Source organism: Phalaenopsis equestris, unplaced genomic scaffold, assembly GCF_001263595.1.
Source record: "Phalaenopsis equestris unplaced genomic scaffold, ASM126359v1 Scaffold000359, whole genome shotgun sequence".
Classification (NCBI taxonomy): Eukaryota; Viridiplantae; Streptophyta; class Magnoliopsida; order Asparagales; family Orchidaceae; genus Phalaenopsis; species Phalaenopsis equestris.
Genome location: NW_018164801.1, coordinates 824343 through 839033, shown reverse-complemented (window position 1 = coordinate 839033; position 14691 = coordinate 824343). Strand labels below are relative to the sequence as shown.

The 14691-nt window shown below is 37.4% G+C and overlaps 1 protein-coding gene across 1 annotated transcript in view; it reads left to right on the top strand.

Moving 5' to 3' along the window:
- The window catches only part of LOC110026224 (probable DNA helicase MCM9), a 73035-nt gene that overhangs the window by 9139 nt on the left and 49205 nt on the right, over positions 1-14691 (top strand). The window contains exons 5-7 of the mRNA XM_020727091.1: positions 2619-2685; positions 4308-4482; positions 7303-7402. Coding sequence (XP_020582750.1) covers positions 2619-2685; positions 4308-4482; positions 7303-7402 — 342 coding nt within the window. The remainder of the gene's footprint in view (positions 1-2618; positions 2686-4307; positions 4483-7302; positions 7403-14691) is intronic.

Sequence of the window (14691 nt, the reverse complement as noted above, 5' to 3'; positions counted from 1 at the left end):
CTGATCTGTGATGATTTCATGTTTCTGCACTATATACTTCAGTACTAGCAATAAGCTATTCTGAATAAGCTGACCCAAACAGTTTTATCACACAGGGACATGACTGTCATTAACCCACTAATAAGCTATCTTGAATAAACTGCTCCAAACAGCAAGACAGATTATTCTGATAATCTGCATGAATGTCATTTAACCACCATAAGCTATCTTGAATAAGCTGCCCGAAACAGCAAAACAATAATCTGCTTATCAGTAGATTATAAATAATCAACAGCTGCGAAAACATACCCTAAGTCATAATCATACTCCTCTCCCTCATCCATAGAATTCATAGGTCGCTTGACCTGACGATTTGCAATACTCTGCGTCATAATCATACTCCTATCCCTCATCCATAGAATTCTTTGGTCGCTTGACCTGACGATTTGCAATACTCTGCGTCATACGTCTAAAGCTCTTACAATCTTTGCTGACCTTCACACATCTGATCAGCTTCTGACTAATCTCCATTCATTGCAGTGACCCGCCTGACAAGCTCCTCATGCTCCGATATTAATAAACTCAAGCCACCCATAAGAGCATTTGAGTGCTCGGCCTCAAATGTCATGCCCTTCATGCCCAGGCCATAGACTCGCCCATTCTTCTTTCCGGTCGTTTGTCTCTATAGCTCAAAATCAGACTGCAAAATGGTAGTCTGACTACAGTGCTGCTAGCAATTGTCAGGGTTTGACTCTCCAACTCCCTCTGCTTCTTCTAGAGATGTTCGTACTCTTATGTAATTAAAACTAAGGATTAATTTTCATTTTCAACATTAATAATAAAAAATAATAGAAAATCAATTTTTTAATTATATTGACTCGTCAAGGCAAGTCGGGGACCCACTGCTGTGTATCTTGGCGTTGATGCATCTGGACATGCAACTCTGCAGTGATGGGTGACCAACCAAGCTCCTAAACTTGTGTACATGAGAAAATGATAAGTACCACATAATTACATCAACCATTGAATTTTTGAATATTTAGAAAATGTTACTATTCTTCGATAGTGCTCCGTGTGGAGGACCAAACCTCCAATGTGGAGTGCGACACTCCTGGCCCCCACGCTCCTCTTGTTCTTTTGGTTCGTTTGTCTCTTTCTCTGATAATTCAGAGAGACAAAGGCTCTGGTCAAGTGAGTAAAAACCTCCTCTCCAACCCAGATTGATTGCTATCCCTTTCTGCGAGCTATGGTTAACATGTCACTCAGTCGATGCCTACCATAAATCTAAAAAATGTGGTTGGTCTACTGGTGATGCTCTGACCGCCAATAAAAGAGCCTTTGCAAATTAAAAATTATGCAATGTTGATTCAAATAACAAAATAACTTAAAATTAGTATTTTATTTCAAATGAAATGATCCTGTCTCGAAATCATAGAACCACATGTTCCGTGTCACAATTGGGATCTGATTCTAGGAGAGATATGTATTATCATATACATTCCAGATAATCTTCGTGATGTGTATCACAAGCGGCCCGGGGAGAATGAACCTGAAATAGAAATATTAGTTTAAAAAAATATCTAGATGAACAGTGAACTTAGTCTAATTTTAAAGTTAACTTACAAGTCTCCCTTCGACATAATATATACCCGACCGTAGGGAGGGGTGGGAGTTGAGGGGCACTACTCATTCGAGGAGGGAGCTGGTAGCTAAGTGGGAGTTGGTGCCTAAGTCGGAGCTGGTGTGGGAGGGGTTGTAGTGTGAAAATCTGGTGGTTAGAACGGAGTAGCAAGACTGATTGGAGTCGCAGTAGAACGTACGAGAGGGGTTGTAGTGGCGGTGGTGGTGCTAACTAATACTGAACTAGTGCTGTGTCTATTAGAGCGAGACTCGACCTTCTTTATTCTGCTGTATGTACTCTCTAAAGTTCCCTTAGGAGGTCGCTCAGGTAACTGACCATCAATACTACCTGTTGCCATTTGTAACAGAAAAAAATATATTAATACAATCTGTACTAACAACAAAAGTAAGCAGGAGCATTATAATATAAACAAACAAGCAAAAACAGGAAGGTGCAGAATCAAAACAGGAATCATGTTGTAACTACATTGTAAAAATAATAAGAGAATGCAGGAGAAGTATAATATAAGTAGCAAAAGTAAAAGCGGAAAGATACAAAATCAAAACAAGAACTATAGAATCTTATGATAATCGGGTAGATTTCCATTTTGATCGGGCATAAGCCTCCAAATTGTCTTCTATGAGGGGCTCCACCTTCAAAACATTATTTGGATAAATTTTTTTGCTAATGATCTACATAATTAAGTGTTTTCAACTAATGCTGAAGCAAAAACTATTGTTTGGTGCGGCTGGTATAATTGGTCCTTTTGTACTGGATTGATATGTTTATAGGACTTTTTTTTTCCCCACTGTGACTGCATATCTTGGAAATGCATTAAATATTAAAAAAACATTGTAATGCAACACCAACTTTTTGTGCACCTGCCTAATTAATCTATTTTTAGGCCTCTTTTTTGACAAGTTTTAAATGTATCTGTTGAGGAAGCTCAAAGCTTTCACATTTATTATTTTCATCAGAGAATCATATGCTTAACAAATATTTTATGTTATTTTGTAAGGTTCAAAGTTCACCCAGAGCTAGAAACTGGAAACGCTGTAAGACTTCCAACGGCTTGTCCATCAAGGGTATTGTTTTGTTTTTTAAATTTATCTTTTTTAGTTTTCTTTTTTTAAACTATTAAATTTTCATTCATAAAATTCTAACTCCCAAATTTCACAATTCTCCTAAAAAGTCGAATTACATGACTCGCCAGTAGAATTAGTATAACATCAAGCAATTACACGGAACTATTATTTGAAAAAGAAGCCAAAAAAACACAATCAATGATAACCCAAAAACAACAAAGGAAAAATCTTGCTTAAAGGCTAGAACCTCCCAATTTCTTATTTCTTTAAGCCTGGTAAACCTTCGAGAGTAGCAGTGTCTATTCTTTTTATTGCTATTCTTTCTTATTAATTGAGCTTCATTTCTCTCAAATTGTACCTAAAGGCTAGTTCAAAATCAGCCAACCATCGTTATGAAGCACTCGTCTCTTTAACTTGTAATCTGATATCCTTAGTTGTCTTTCTCTTGGTCAGCTATCATCACCCAACATAAACATGAACATGTGACCATCTTACAGAATGGGCGTTTTCAAGATTTTAAGTGTAATCTGAAAAATTTTGAGATCTTATAAGATTTACAATTATTCTTTTCAAAATTTAAAAAAAGATTAGGTCATGTGAAACGCTAATCTGGTTGATAGTGCTAGAATTACGTTAAATTTTGGGAAGGTGTTTAGTCTTAGGGAAGGAAAGAGGCTTATTGTCTACAATATTTCTGGAGAATTTAATAATTTTCCAAGGTTTTTAGATTTTCCTAATGGTCAATGGAACAAGACTCGGTCAAATTGAAGGACGCTCTTGGGCAACAACTTATATTAGGTTTTGTGGAGCATTTTATAGGGAAATAATTTTATTTGATGGATGAGGTCTTTGAGAAGAGATATGAAGTAAGAAACAAAAAAGACTTTAACGCAATTTATTACTAATCACTCTTGAAAGTGATTAAGTTTGAAGATTTTCTTTTTCGGAGAATAAGATTACTCAACTTTTTGCCTTGTAGAGGTCGATCGTGAAGCCCTTCTTGCTTGGGTTTGAGTTAAATTCAATTATTGCACTGAAAACGACATTTTCATTTTTGTCCCAACCATTTTTATAGTTTTTTTTGTAACATTTAATTCAAATGGCAGAGTGAGGGAAAGAGGTGGGCTAATTTTATTTTAATTGTAAGTAGATAATATAATCTTCCTCTCCAAATTGCCCAAAATGATTAGAAAACATTTTATTTACCTTATTTTGTGCAAAGAGTCATTTTTCTCTTAACTTTACATGACACTCCTTCATATTCGAAAATTCGAGCTTTAAATTTTGAAGTCTTAGAACTTTGAAATTTAAGTTTTCAATTTTTTTTTAAATGAGCACAATTTTAAATTATAACCTATATTCTTTCATTAAATTATGAAAATAAATCCTAATTAGATATCTTTATTTTGCTCTTGGTTTTTGGTCCCTTGACTAACTGTAGCATTCTTCTTAATTTGAGCTCATGGTCCCTTTCTTTCTCAATTGATTCCATGTGCTACATTACTCTTTCTTGACTTCTTTTTCAGCGAGAATAAATTTGTGCTCAATTTATTTAAAGTTACTGATTTTTCTTTGTACTTTATAACTCTTTTTTATAATTTTTCCGAACACATTTTTTGCAGAGTTCTAGAATTTGTGAGGGAACAAGTTTCCAATTTATACCAGATAGTATAGTATGCCATGATTACCAAGAGATCAAGATTCAGGAGAGCACACAAGTTTTGGGAGTTGGTTCTTTACCTCGATCAATACCCATTATCTTGATGGATGATCTTGTTGATGTTGTGAAAGCTGGAGGTATGGTATTTTACATATACATCACACAATTTTTATGTATTTATTTTTCTAAGATCTAAACTTTAATATTTACTTATATAGCATTTAAATCTTTAAATCATATAAAACTATCATTAATGTTAACTTTTCTAAAGTAAAATGCACCATTTCATGTATATATTTTGGTGTGATTGAGATGTTAAAGTGTCATTTAAGTAACTATCTTAGGTTATGTGTAAGTTATATAATTAGATAAGAATTGTGTGATACATATGTATATCCCTCTTCTTTTAAATGTGGTCATTATTATTTTTCATTGACAATCCGGATTACTTAGGATAAATGAAAATTCAATGGTCATTTTATATTGATTACGAGTAAAATTATGGATTAAGGTCGTGGAGTTGCACATGTAACCTGCAAAAAGTCCGAAAAGCGATAGGTTTTTTTCTTTCGTGGAGTAATGTAAGAATCCCTATTATGATAACTTTTTTCCTCGTGATTCTAGGAAATCCTACCTTGTCCCTCACAAAATCCACTGTTGAACCCAGATTTGTCTTTGAATCATACTCAATGAATAGAGCATAAACTGAGGGGAGAGAGAGAGAAAAAAAAAGGAAACACTTGTATTGGAAATCTTATATATAGAGCCCATTTTTTCCATAAATCTATTGCATTTAATTTGAAAAAAAAAAAAGGAAACACTTGTATTGGAAATCTTATTTATAAAGCCCATTTTTTCCATAAATCTATTGCATTTAATTTTTTCTATTTTTAATGGCAAGGATTCTGATAAAATGACACTTTTGGACATATCTTGCCCTTGATCCCTTAACGTTGATATTTCATCTTCTGAAATTCAACCTTCGATTGCATCATTGGGATGCAGAGGATGAAACATTCGGCTTTAATTGACAACCTTCAAGCCATTTGGTTCTAGTGCTGGACTTTAGTTACCCATCATTAAATGCTCACTTTACACGAATCTAGTTCCAAACGCTTTACTTCGATCACTCGATTTCGGGCACTCGTCCTTGGTCACTCAACCTCAGATGCTTGACTTTGGTCACTCACCCTCAGGCACTAGACCTTGGTCACTCAGCCTCAGGCACTTGACATTGGCTCACTTTCTTATCCAGGGCAGTTTTCGATGAGTGGCGACTTCTGAGCCGTTGGATTTTGTTACGTCGGTGTCTAGCTTAAGAGCAAATTTTCTTTTAATTATTTTTGTTGGGTTAAAGTAGGCTTATATGTTTAGGGTTAGATTATGCATGAGATTTAGTCTTTTTTCTTAGGTTTGAGATTTGGGAGAGATTTCCTACATCTCGAATTGTAGTAATTGGGATCGCCTACCTCTCAAATTGTAGATTCTTACCTTTTGTATTCGTATGAGTTATTAGTATTGTATTGCTTTGATGGGAAATAAAAATGTGTTTGGCTTAATTTATGTAGAAATGCGTGCTGATTTTGACCTTGAATCATATCAAATTGGTATCAAAGCATTGACTATGGGTTGCAAAGATTCTTAGAAGTGAATTTGGTCGATCCTGAGCCTTCATTGTCACGTTAATGAAGGTTTCGCTGCTTACAGGGTTAGCAATCACAATTGCACCTAGCTGGGAAGTAGACGACGGGTTCGTGGCGTCCATAGCACTCGATCCAACCTTTAGATCTAGTGGAGAAGCTGACGACAATTTTGTGAATGTATCACATCGTACAGAGCGCTTAATCCAAGCGTATAAATCGCTGCTTAGAGGGTAAGCAATCACAATTGCACCTAACTGGGAAGTAGACGATGGGTTCGTGGCGTCCATAGCACTCGATCCAACCTATTGTCGGGATTTAGATCTAGTGGAGAAGCTGACGACAATTTTGTGAATGTATCACATCGTACAGAGCGCTTAATCCAAGCGTATAAGAAAGCCAATGCGAAATCGCGACATATGCAAACCCGAAAATCGAACTTTAGATAATAGCCTTCAAGCCATTTGGTTTGCAGTGTCAACTTCGGTTACCTATCATTGAATACTCGCTCTCCGCTAATCTAGTTCCAAACAGTTTTCTTTGATCACTCGTTTTCGGGCACTCGTCCTCGGTCACTCGGCTTCAGGCGCTCTACCTTCTTCACTAGGCTCTCAAGTGCTCAACCTTGGTTACTCGGCCTCGGACACTCAACAACATTACAAATATATATCCTTCAAGCCTTAACATTGCATCTGTTTGTATTTTGATTAAAAGTGACACAAAATCTGTTTATCAGTTAGAAATTTCTCTATTTTTTATTTTTATTTTACTTTTTTCAGTTATTACAATTATCCCCATGAGCTTGTGACTCATATAGTTCATTAGTGATTGGATGATAAATCTTGTGATTGTTTAAGTACTGGAAACAACCAGAGATTATACCAAAGTATCTTGATTAGAATTGATGCATGATACATTTTCCTTTTAATTGACAATCGTTGATTTTTGCTTTCACTTTCTAAATGCTATATTACAGAGTAAAGTGCCAAAATAGTGCTTGGCTATTTACATGGGCCGTTTTTGTCCCAGTTCATAGAAGTGTCAAAAAAGTCTCAAACTCTTTAATTAGAACTGAAATAACCCCCATGAAGGACTATTAAAGCTCAATTTTAAAATAGTTGGTAACTATTTTAGCATTTCTATAAATTCTGAGAGTAAAATGACTCTATATAAATAGTCGGGTACTATTTTAACACTTTTCTCCTATATTAAAGCTCCTGATGTTATTGAATATTTTTTGGGAATGGTTTTAATGCTTTGCTGAATTGTTTTAATTCTTATTCTTGGTCATCATAAACTTTGTTCCCCTTGGTTCAGATAATGTTATGGTTACTGGGGTTCTATCTGCAAAATGGTCCTCAGATCTCAAGGATGTGCGGTGTGATCTTGATCCCATTGTGATTGCAAATCACGTAAGGTAATGATACTGTCAGTGTCTTGACATTTTTAGTACATTCTATTAAATTTCCAGATCACAAAGTTTTTTTTCCTTAATTTTTTTTTTGCATTAAATGTTTATATTACCATTCAACTGTAAGGAAAGAGCTGGGTTCTTGATTACTTAGTCAATTAATTATTGAGCCAAACACAATCAATTTTAAGTTTGTTAAAGAGCTGCAAAATCATTGTTGCGTTCAAGTTTTTTATCAGAGTTAAAAATGAGCTAAACATGTATAATAAATATTGAAAGTAATCATCAAATGCTTTGATAGTTGTTCAATTCATAGTTCCAATTGCCTTAAAAAAGTTTTTTAGTTTTTATTAAATTTATTTGATTTATTGGCTTTCCATAGGCGTTATTATTTATTAATTACCTTTATTATGCATTATGTAGTTTTCTTTTTATTGTTATTCTGATTTTATTTATTTGATTCTGTTTTATTTCTTTTCTTATTTGAGTCCATTATAAGAGTTTAAATACCCCTCTTTATATCAATGAGAACTATGTTTATCTACTCCAAATCTCAATATGGTATCAGAGCCTAACCTTAGATCTAGCAGCCGCCGACTTCCTCTCCCTATTCCAGCAGTCATTGGTTCCTCTTCTGATTTTTCTACTACAGTTTTTTTCTTGACCTGCTGTCATTTTCCTGGTAACGTTTTTCTTGGTTCTACAAGTCACAGGTTTCCTTCTGTTTCCAAGTAGCAGCATACGGGAACCAAAAGCAACCAGCCGTTTTCTTGATTCTAGCAGCAGATTTCCTTCTGTGTCCAGCATCAGCATCTGCCGGTAGCAGTTTTCCAGTTCGGCTGGGTTTTTTCCGCCTTGCTTTGCCGCTGTTCGGTTGCTAGAATCCGTATGGTTTCAATCGTCTCCTTCAGCCACTGTTTGGCTATTTTGTCCGCTACCTCTCCAATGTTGTTGCTTTGCCGCTCTGTTGGCAACCTGCTCTGTAGCTTTTGCCATTCATTGATTCTCGCCCCTGATTCCAGCCGACACATTTCTTCCTGGAACCGCTAATCCTCCTTGCAGGTTCCAGCAACTGCAATCTTTTCCTGTTTGCAGTATCCTCAATACAGCCGCAGGTCCTTTAGTGCCTCTGTCTCTGCTGTCGTCGGTTATGCAGGAAGGAGTCCGGCAGTTGTCTAGCATCGGTCTTCCCTGTAGAGGTTTTATTTTCTGCAGTTGTATTTGTTTGTCGTGATCTTACTAGAATTCATCGATGGTTCAGAACCACAATCCTAACCACACTCGTGATGAGTGTTGGAAGCTTCACGGTAAGCCGACATACAAACCTTTAGCCAAATCCTCAGCTACTAAGGGTCTCAAGGCGACGATCGAGCCTACCACGGCTCAACTAACTCTTCCCTGGAACATCCTTAAATCCTCTGAATTTTGGAAAACCAGATGGAGCAATTGATCAAGCTTCTTGTAGCCATCAAGTCTTTACGGGTCCGTCAACCTCCCACGACAATGTACTCTTCCTATGACTTTCACGGTTTATTCCGCCCTAGTCTATGGATTATTGATTCATGTTCCACGGATCACATGACTAAATGCTCATAAGTTTTCTCGACTGACTATCCTTGCTCTGAAAAGAATACCGTCAGAATGCCAATGGCTCATGTAGTTTCATTGTTGGCAAAAGGTGGGTTGTACTAACAACAGATCCAACTCTGGAATCTGTTTTGCTAACTTGTTATCTGTCAGTAAGTTGATGAATGATATTGATTGCATTGCTAATTTCTCTTATGATGGTTGTGTTTTTTAGGATTGTGATTTGGGGAGGTTGATTGGAACTGCTGAGAGAGTAAGAAGACTACTACTTCCAAGAGAATAGCATGGAGAGTAAGGAGACACCTATTAGGAGTTGTAGCTTATCTCGAGTCTTTAAATGTCTCATTATATTGTTGTATTGTCGTTTAAGTCTTTCTAGTTTCTAATATTTAAAAAAAGTGTATTCTTGGAAGTTTTCTAATAAATTTTTTTCTAATTTTAATTGTGAGACATGTTAATAAGCCAAACATTATCGGGTCAATGACCCACCCCACACTTACACATCATCTGTTTTTTCTCTCATTTACAATGACTTATGGGGACTCTCTCGTACTCACAATTACACTACTAACCAATGGTTCCTGACTTGGTTGACGACCACACTCGAATGCCGTTAGTCTACATTTTAAAAGACAAATCAAAGGTTGTTGTCACCTTCCAAAACTTTTACACATTCATTTTAATTCAATTCAAAACTTCTATTCAGGTCCTTCAGATTGACAGTAGTCGTGAGTTTTTCAGCTTTATTTTGGGTTAAATATTTGTAAGAATATTCTCCATTATAGCTCATGTACGGACAATCCTCAACAAAATGGGTTAGCCGAAAGGAAAAATCATCGTCTCCTTGACGTTGCTCGCTCCATTATATTTCAATTCAATGTCATGAAATGGTTTTGCAACAATGTCATTCTTATTATCACATATCTGATAATTAGTGTCTTCTTTAAAATTCACAAGTTCTGAACGGGAGCACAGGATCATCATAACCGGAGGTCACGCACGGGCACCTCACGATCAGAGAACCAAAGACTACCGAGCTTGGCAAGCGCAAGCTCCTCGGGCGGGTACAGTGTCAAAAGCGCACTGGCTTCCACCGGTAAGGTGTGCCACACGCTCAGACGCTTACTCACTTCCGAGACGTCTACATCCTTCGCCTCATGAATAGGGTTAATGTAGGTCTTAGGAGTCTACGACCAATTGAATAGGAATTTGGGAATAAGAGGGGACATATGCGGAAAGCATTGAGGCAGACCTGGTCAATAACTCGACACAGATCTACTTACAACGCTCCCCAGGGGTGTAATCCGGTATATGTATGGTATGGTTTTCGGAGAGACTTTTGGTCCCTTCGGCCATACTCGTATTCTATTTTAGAAAGAGCAAAGACTCTATACCAACTTAGCAATCCTAGGATGTCCCTTATTCTACGCCTATGTATCCTTCCCCAAGTTATCTTGCAATTGAGGAGTCCTCTGTTCCGATGAGTGCATCATCCGGTGAGCCCTCTAATTTGGTAAGTGCACTATGTATTCCTCCCACTATCCGTGTCTACACTCGACACTTCCTTTCCACATACTTTTACTTTGGAACCCGCTAATTCCTTACAGGACCTTGATTCCTCTTCGGGTGGACATCCTTAGCATGACCCCTTCTATGAATGACAGAGTGAGTTCTCCGAGTAAGGTATGCAATTAAACATGTTCACTCTATTCTATGACAATATGTCTCTTTTCACAGTTTATAACCGACCTACAAAGCATTTGCTACTACCCAGACGGACCATCAGATCTTCGCTATTATTGAGGTTACTCTTACGATCTAGTCTGGAAAATAACAATAATAGATGATATGAATGCCCTTTATCGAAACTATACGTGAGACGTCGTTGATCTTTCTCAGAGTAAGCGCTTTGTAGGGCATCTACCCCGCCCATACTCGGGCCGACATATACCACGTAGTTGGTATAGTGAGTTAATTTATGCATGACCCATATGAGTATAATTTCCAAGCTGTCTACCAGATTCTCCACCATTTAAAAGGTATATCAAGCTCTGGTTTGCTTTTCTCTCATCATAATTTCAGTTTATTGTTGTTTGTACAGATGCTGATTGGGTTGGGTCAGTTCATGATCGACCATCCATCTTGTGGTATTGCTCATTTGTTTGGGAAAATTTAGTAATGTGGAAAAACAAAAAACAATCTGTAGTTGCTCGGTTCATGTTCTTTGGATTTGTGAAACCCTTTGGTTACGCATCATGGTCCGTGAACTTTATATGCCAACCTCTGTCCCGCTGCAGCTGTTTTGTAATAATAAGCATTGCTCACAATACAATCCAAAATGATTTCTCCAAACATGTGAAGATTTACAAACACTTTATTAAGGAAAAAATTGAGTCCGGGGAAATTTATGTTTCTTTTGTGTTCTCAGTTGTCAATTAGTAGATATCCTCCCCAAGAATCTTACTCGTCCTTTGTACGATGATGATGACTTTAACTCTTAATTGAAGAAGATTGACTTCTATGTTTCAACTTGAGGGAGGGTATTAGATTTATTAGATTTATTGACTTTCCATAGTCGTTATTATGTATTTATTACCCTTATCCATAACCCTTATTATTTATTGACTTTTCGAAGCAAACGACAGGTTTAAAGGAGTTTTGAAAGAATATTGAGAGTAATAAGAAATAGATGAATTGGAAAAAAATAGAGAAAACAGTTGAGACAAATCAGATCTGGAATGGAGGAGCTTTTCTCGACCATGGAGGGACAATTCTCATCCATCTAAGGGAGATTCATGATCTTGGAAGAAATGTGAATAAGATCATTGAATGTCATGCTGACTACTGTGGAATCAAGCGACCACGTTAGCAGGGGATGACAGTGACAACAATCTGTAGGAATTTTGCAGCATCAAGACATTGCTACTACTTTAGGCAGACTTGGAGTCATAGGTTCGAGCGAAGGAATCGGGAGTAGACTCTAGCGGAAGCGCTTGGAAGGAATAACATGACATCCAGATGTCTGGAATGAATGAAAGCAGGTGGGATTCAACAAAGGAGTCAAGAGTGGATTTGACCTATGTATCTGGAGGGCATTGGGAGATTTCGAACGAACGACAACAAGAGAAATGGGATGAAGTGCAATTTTGGGATTGGAGAATATTGATTCGAAGGACGTCAACCTATGACAGGGATCATTGTGGGTGGAACCCGGATGAGGGTTGCATCTAACCGCGCCAATGCCTTTTATTGTTGCAGCCTTTCGAGCAGAAGGTGGTTCAAGAGTAATGATGGGAATGAGACAGGTGGAGAAGAACATAGGAGAGTGTAAGGGACTGATTTTGACACTACAGAGTATTCAAGAGAGATAAGATGGTGGTGCTTCGCGGTGAACCTAGTTTGTGCAAGCTTTTAGTAAAGCTCAAGACCATGGTGAGTTCAATTCAAGACGTAGGACTAGGATTTTAGATCGAGTTGCATAACATGAAAGTGTCACATGATACGAAGTTGACAAAGATTTCGACAATCAATGAGCTATTGGAAAAGTTGTTTGGGTCTACAAGATTCTCCAAGATTGATTTAAAGTCAGGGCACCAATAGGTTCGGATGCGATTGAAAGATGTGCCAAAACTGCATAACTAACTCATGAGGGTCACTATGATATTTTGGTTAAATCATAAGGATTGTCAAATGATGATACCACCTGGGAGCCATATTATGTGATTCAACAACAATTTTTTCTTCCACCTCGAGGATGATGACAAGGTTCTTCTTTGGTTTGGGGGGAGTATTCTTATGCCGATGTCTAAGGGCAATTTAGTAATTTTATATTTATTACTGTAGGGATAAATAGGGTCAATATGTTTAGGGTTAGGTTATGCATGCGTGTGATTTTGGTGTTGAGTCTTATGTTTAGAGTTTGGGATCTCGAATTGTCTGTGCTTATTTTATGCTTGCAGTTGTGTTGTTTGTGGAGTTTTGTATGACAAACTTGACTATTTAACTTAACAAATGAGCCAAACATGAATAATTATTGAGGTTAATACTGTTGTGGTATATATATAAATAGAAGAACGATCTTGAACGATGAAACGAAAAATAGAACGAGAAAATTCACACCAGAAAACAATAACACAGCGGAACACAGATTTACGTGGTTTGACAAATTGCTTACATCCACAGAGTTGCAGAAGATTTTACTATTTGAGGAATATACACCAGACGATCGTTTCAACTTACAAGAGGGTTCTCTCACTCCGTTGCTCTCTCTTATTCTTTCTCTACACCGAGATACACCGAAAAAGATAAACATACAGGAGAAATAAACCCAATTTTTCTTCTGTCATAAGCCACTGAGCAGAAGCCAAGAGAGAATAATCTTTTTTTTTTCATTTTTTTCTGCCGCAAAGAACTACTGCTTGCACTTCTGTTTCTCTATCCCGAGGATGCCCGAAGAATAACACAAAAAGGGTCGTGCCGTGGAAAGTGAAGGCGTCGTGCGGTGTCTTTTATCGCGAACGGGAAGGGAGACGCGACGATTCTCGAACATCAGCGAGAGTTGGCGGGAGCGGTCACAACATTTCTCGATCGGGGGAGCGGGAGCGGTCGGACCGTGCTCCAAAACTCAACAAATCTCCCACTTGGAGACCGGTACACAGACAACTTCTCCATCCTCAAACTGATATCCTCCACTGGCGGTGTCACATTTTTCTTCAAACATAAATCATTCACCTCTGCAACTCAAAACCTTACCTTCACACCAGAAGACCAACTAAAGCTGTGCACAACTTCAGTTTCTCATGAGTAACACCCTCAGTCAACATATCAGCAGGGTCAACATAACTTTGCATCTCTAAGCTATTTCCTGAGTTACTTTTGTCTCTGCTTACAACTCCCATTGCATGAGCAATATCATACCTCTACTGAAAGTCTTTTTCAACAAGTCTATCCTTATACCTCTTACTGTCATCACGCTCAGTCTTCACCCGATACACCCACTTATTGTATAATGTCTTCTTCCCTGGTGGAAGTTCTGCTAAGTCCCACTTGCGCGAATTTTCATCTTGTAAGATTTTTTCACAGCTCTGTGGTTCTCCACCATTTGTTTGTGGAACAATAAGACTCACTCTCATCACTTTCATCATCAACAGAGCTATGAACTGTCAGCAATAGTGCATCCTGTACTTCTTCAGATACCACATTTGTGTTATCATTCTCCATTTTCTTGGGATTTCTACAGTTCCTCTTTATGTGTCCAGTCTTGCCACAATTTCAACAGGTTGTCTGCTGACCAGACTTTAATTTTGATCTCCCTCTATTTGAGTTCTTGTTTTGTCATCTCCCTCTGAAATCAACATTCAGTGCCGAACTCGAACCTGAGATCTCGACAAAATCTTTCCTGCGCACCTCCTCAGCTAAAATTAAATCATGAATATCATCATATCTCAGTTTAGATTTATCTTCAGAACTGCTAACTGTCATTCTCATGGCTTTCCAACTATTTGACAATAATGCCAACAATATCAGCGCACGTATCTCATCATCAAAATCAATTTCAACATACGATAATTGATTTTTGATAGTATTAAAATCATTCAGGTGTTGAACGACAAAAATACTGTCCTTCATTTTCAAGTTGAATAACTTTTTCATCAGATATACCTTGTTATTCTATGTTGGTTTTTCATACATACCTGATAAGACTGTCA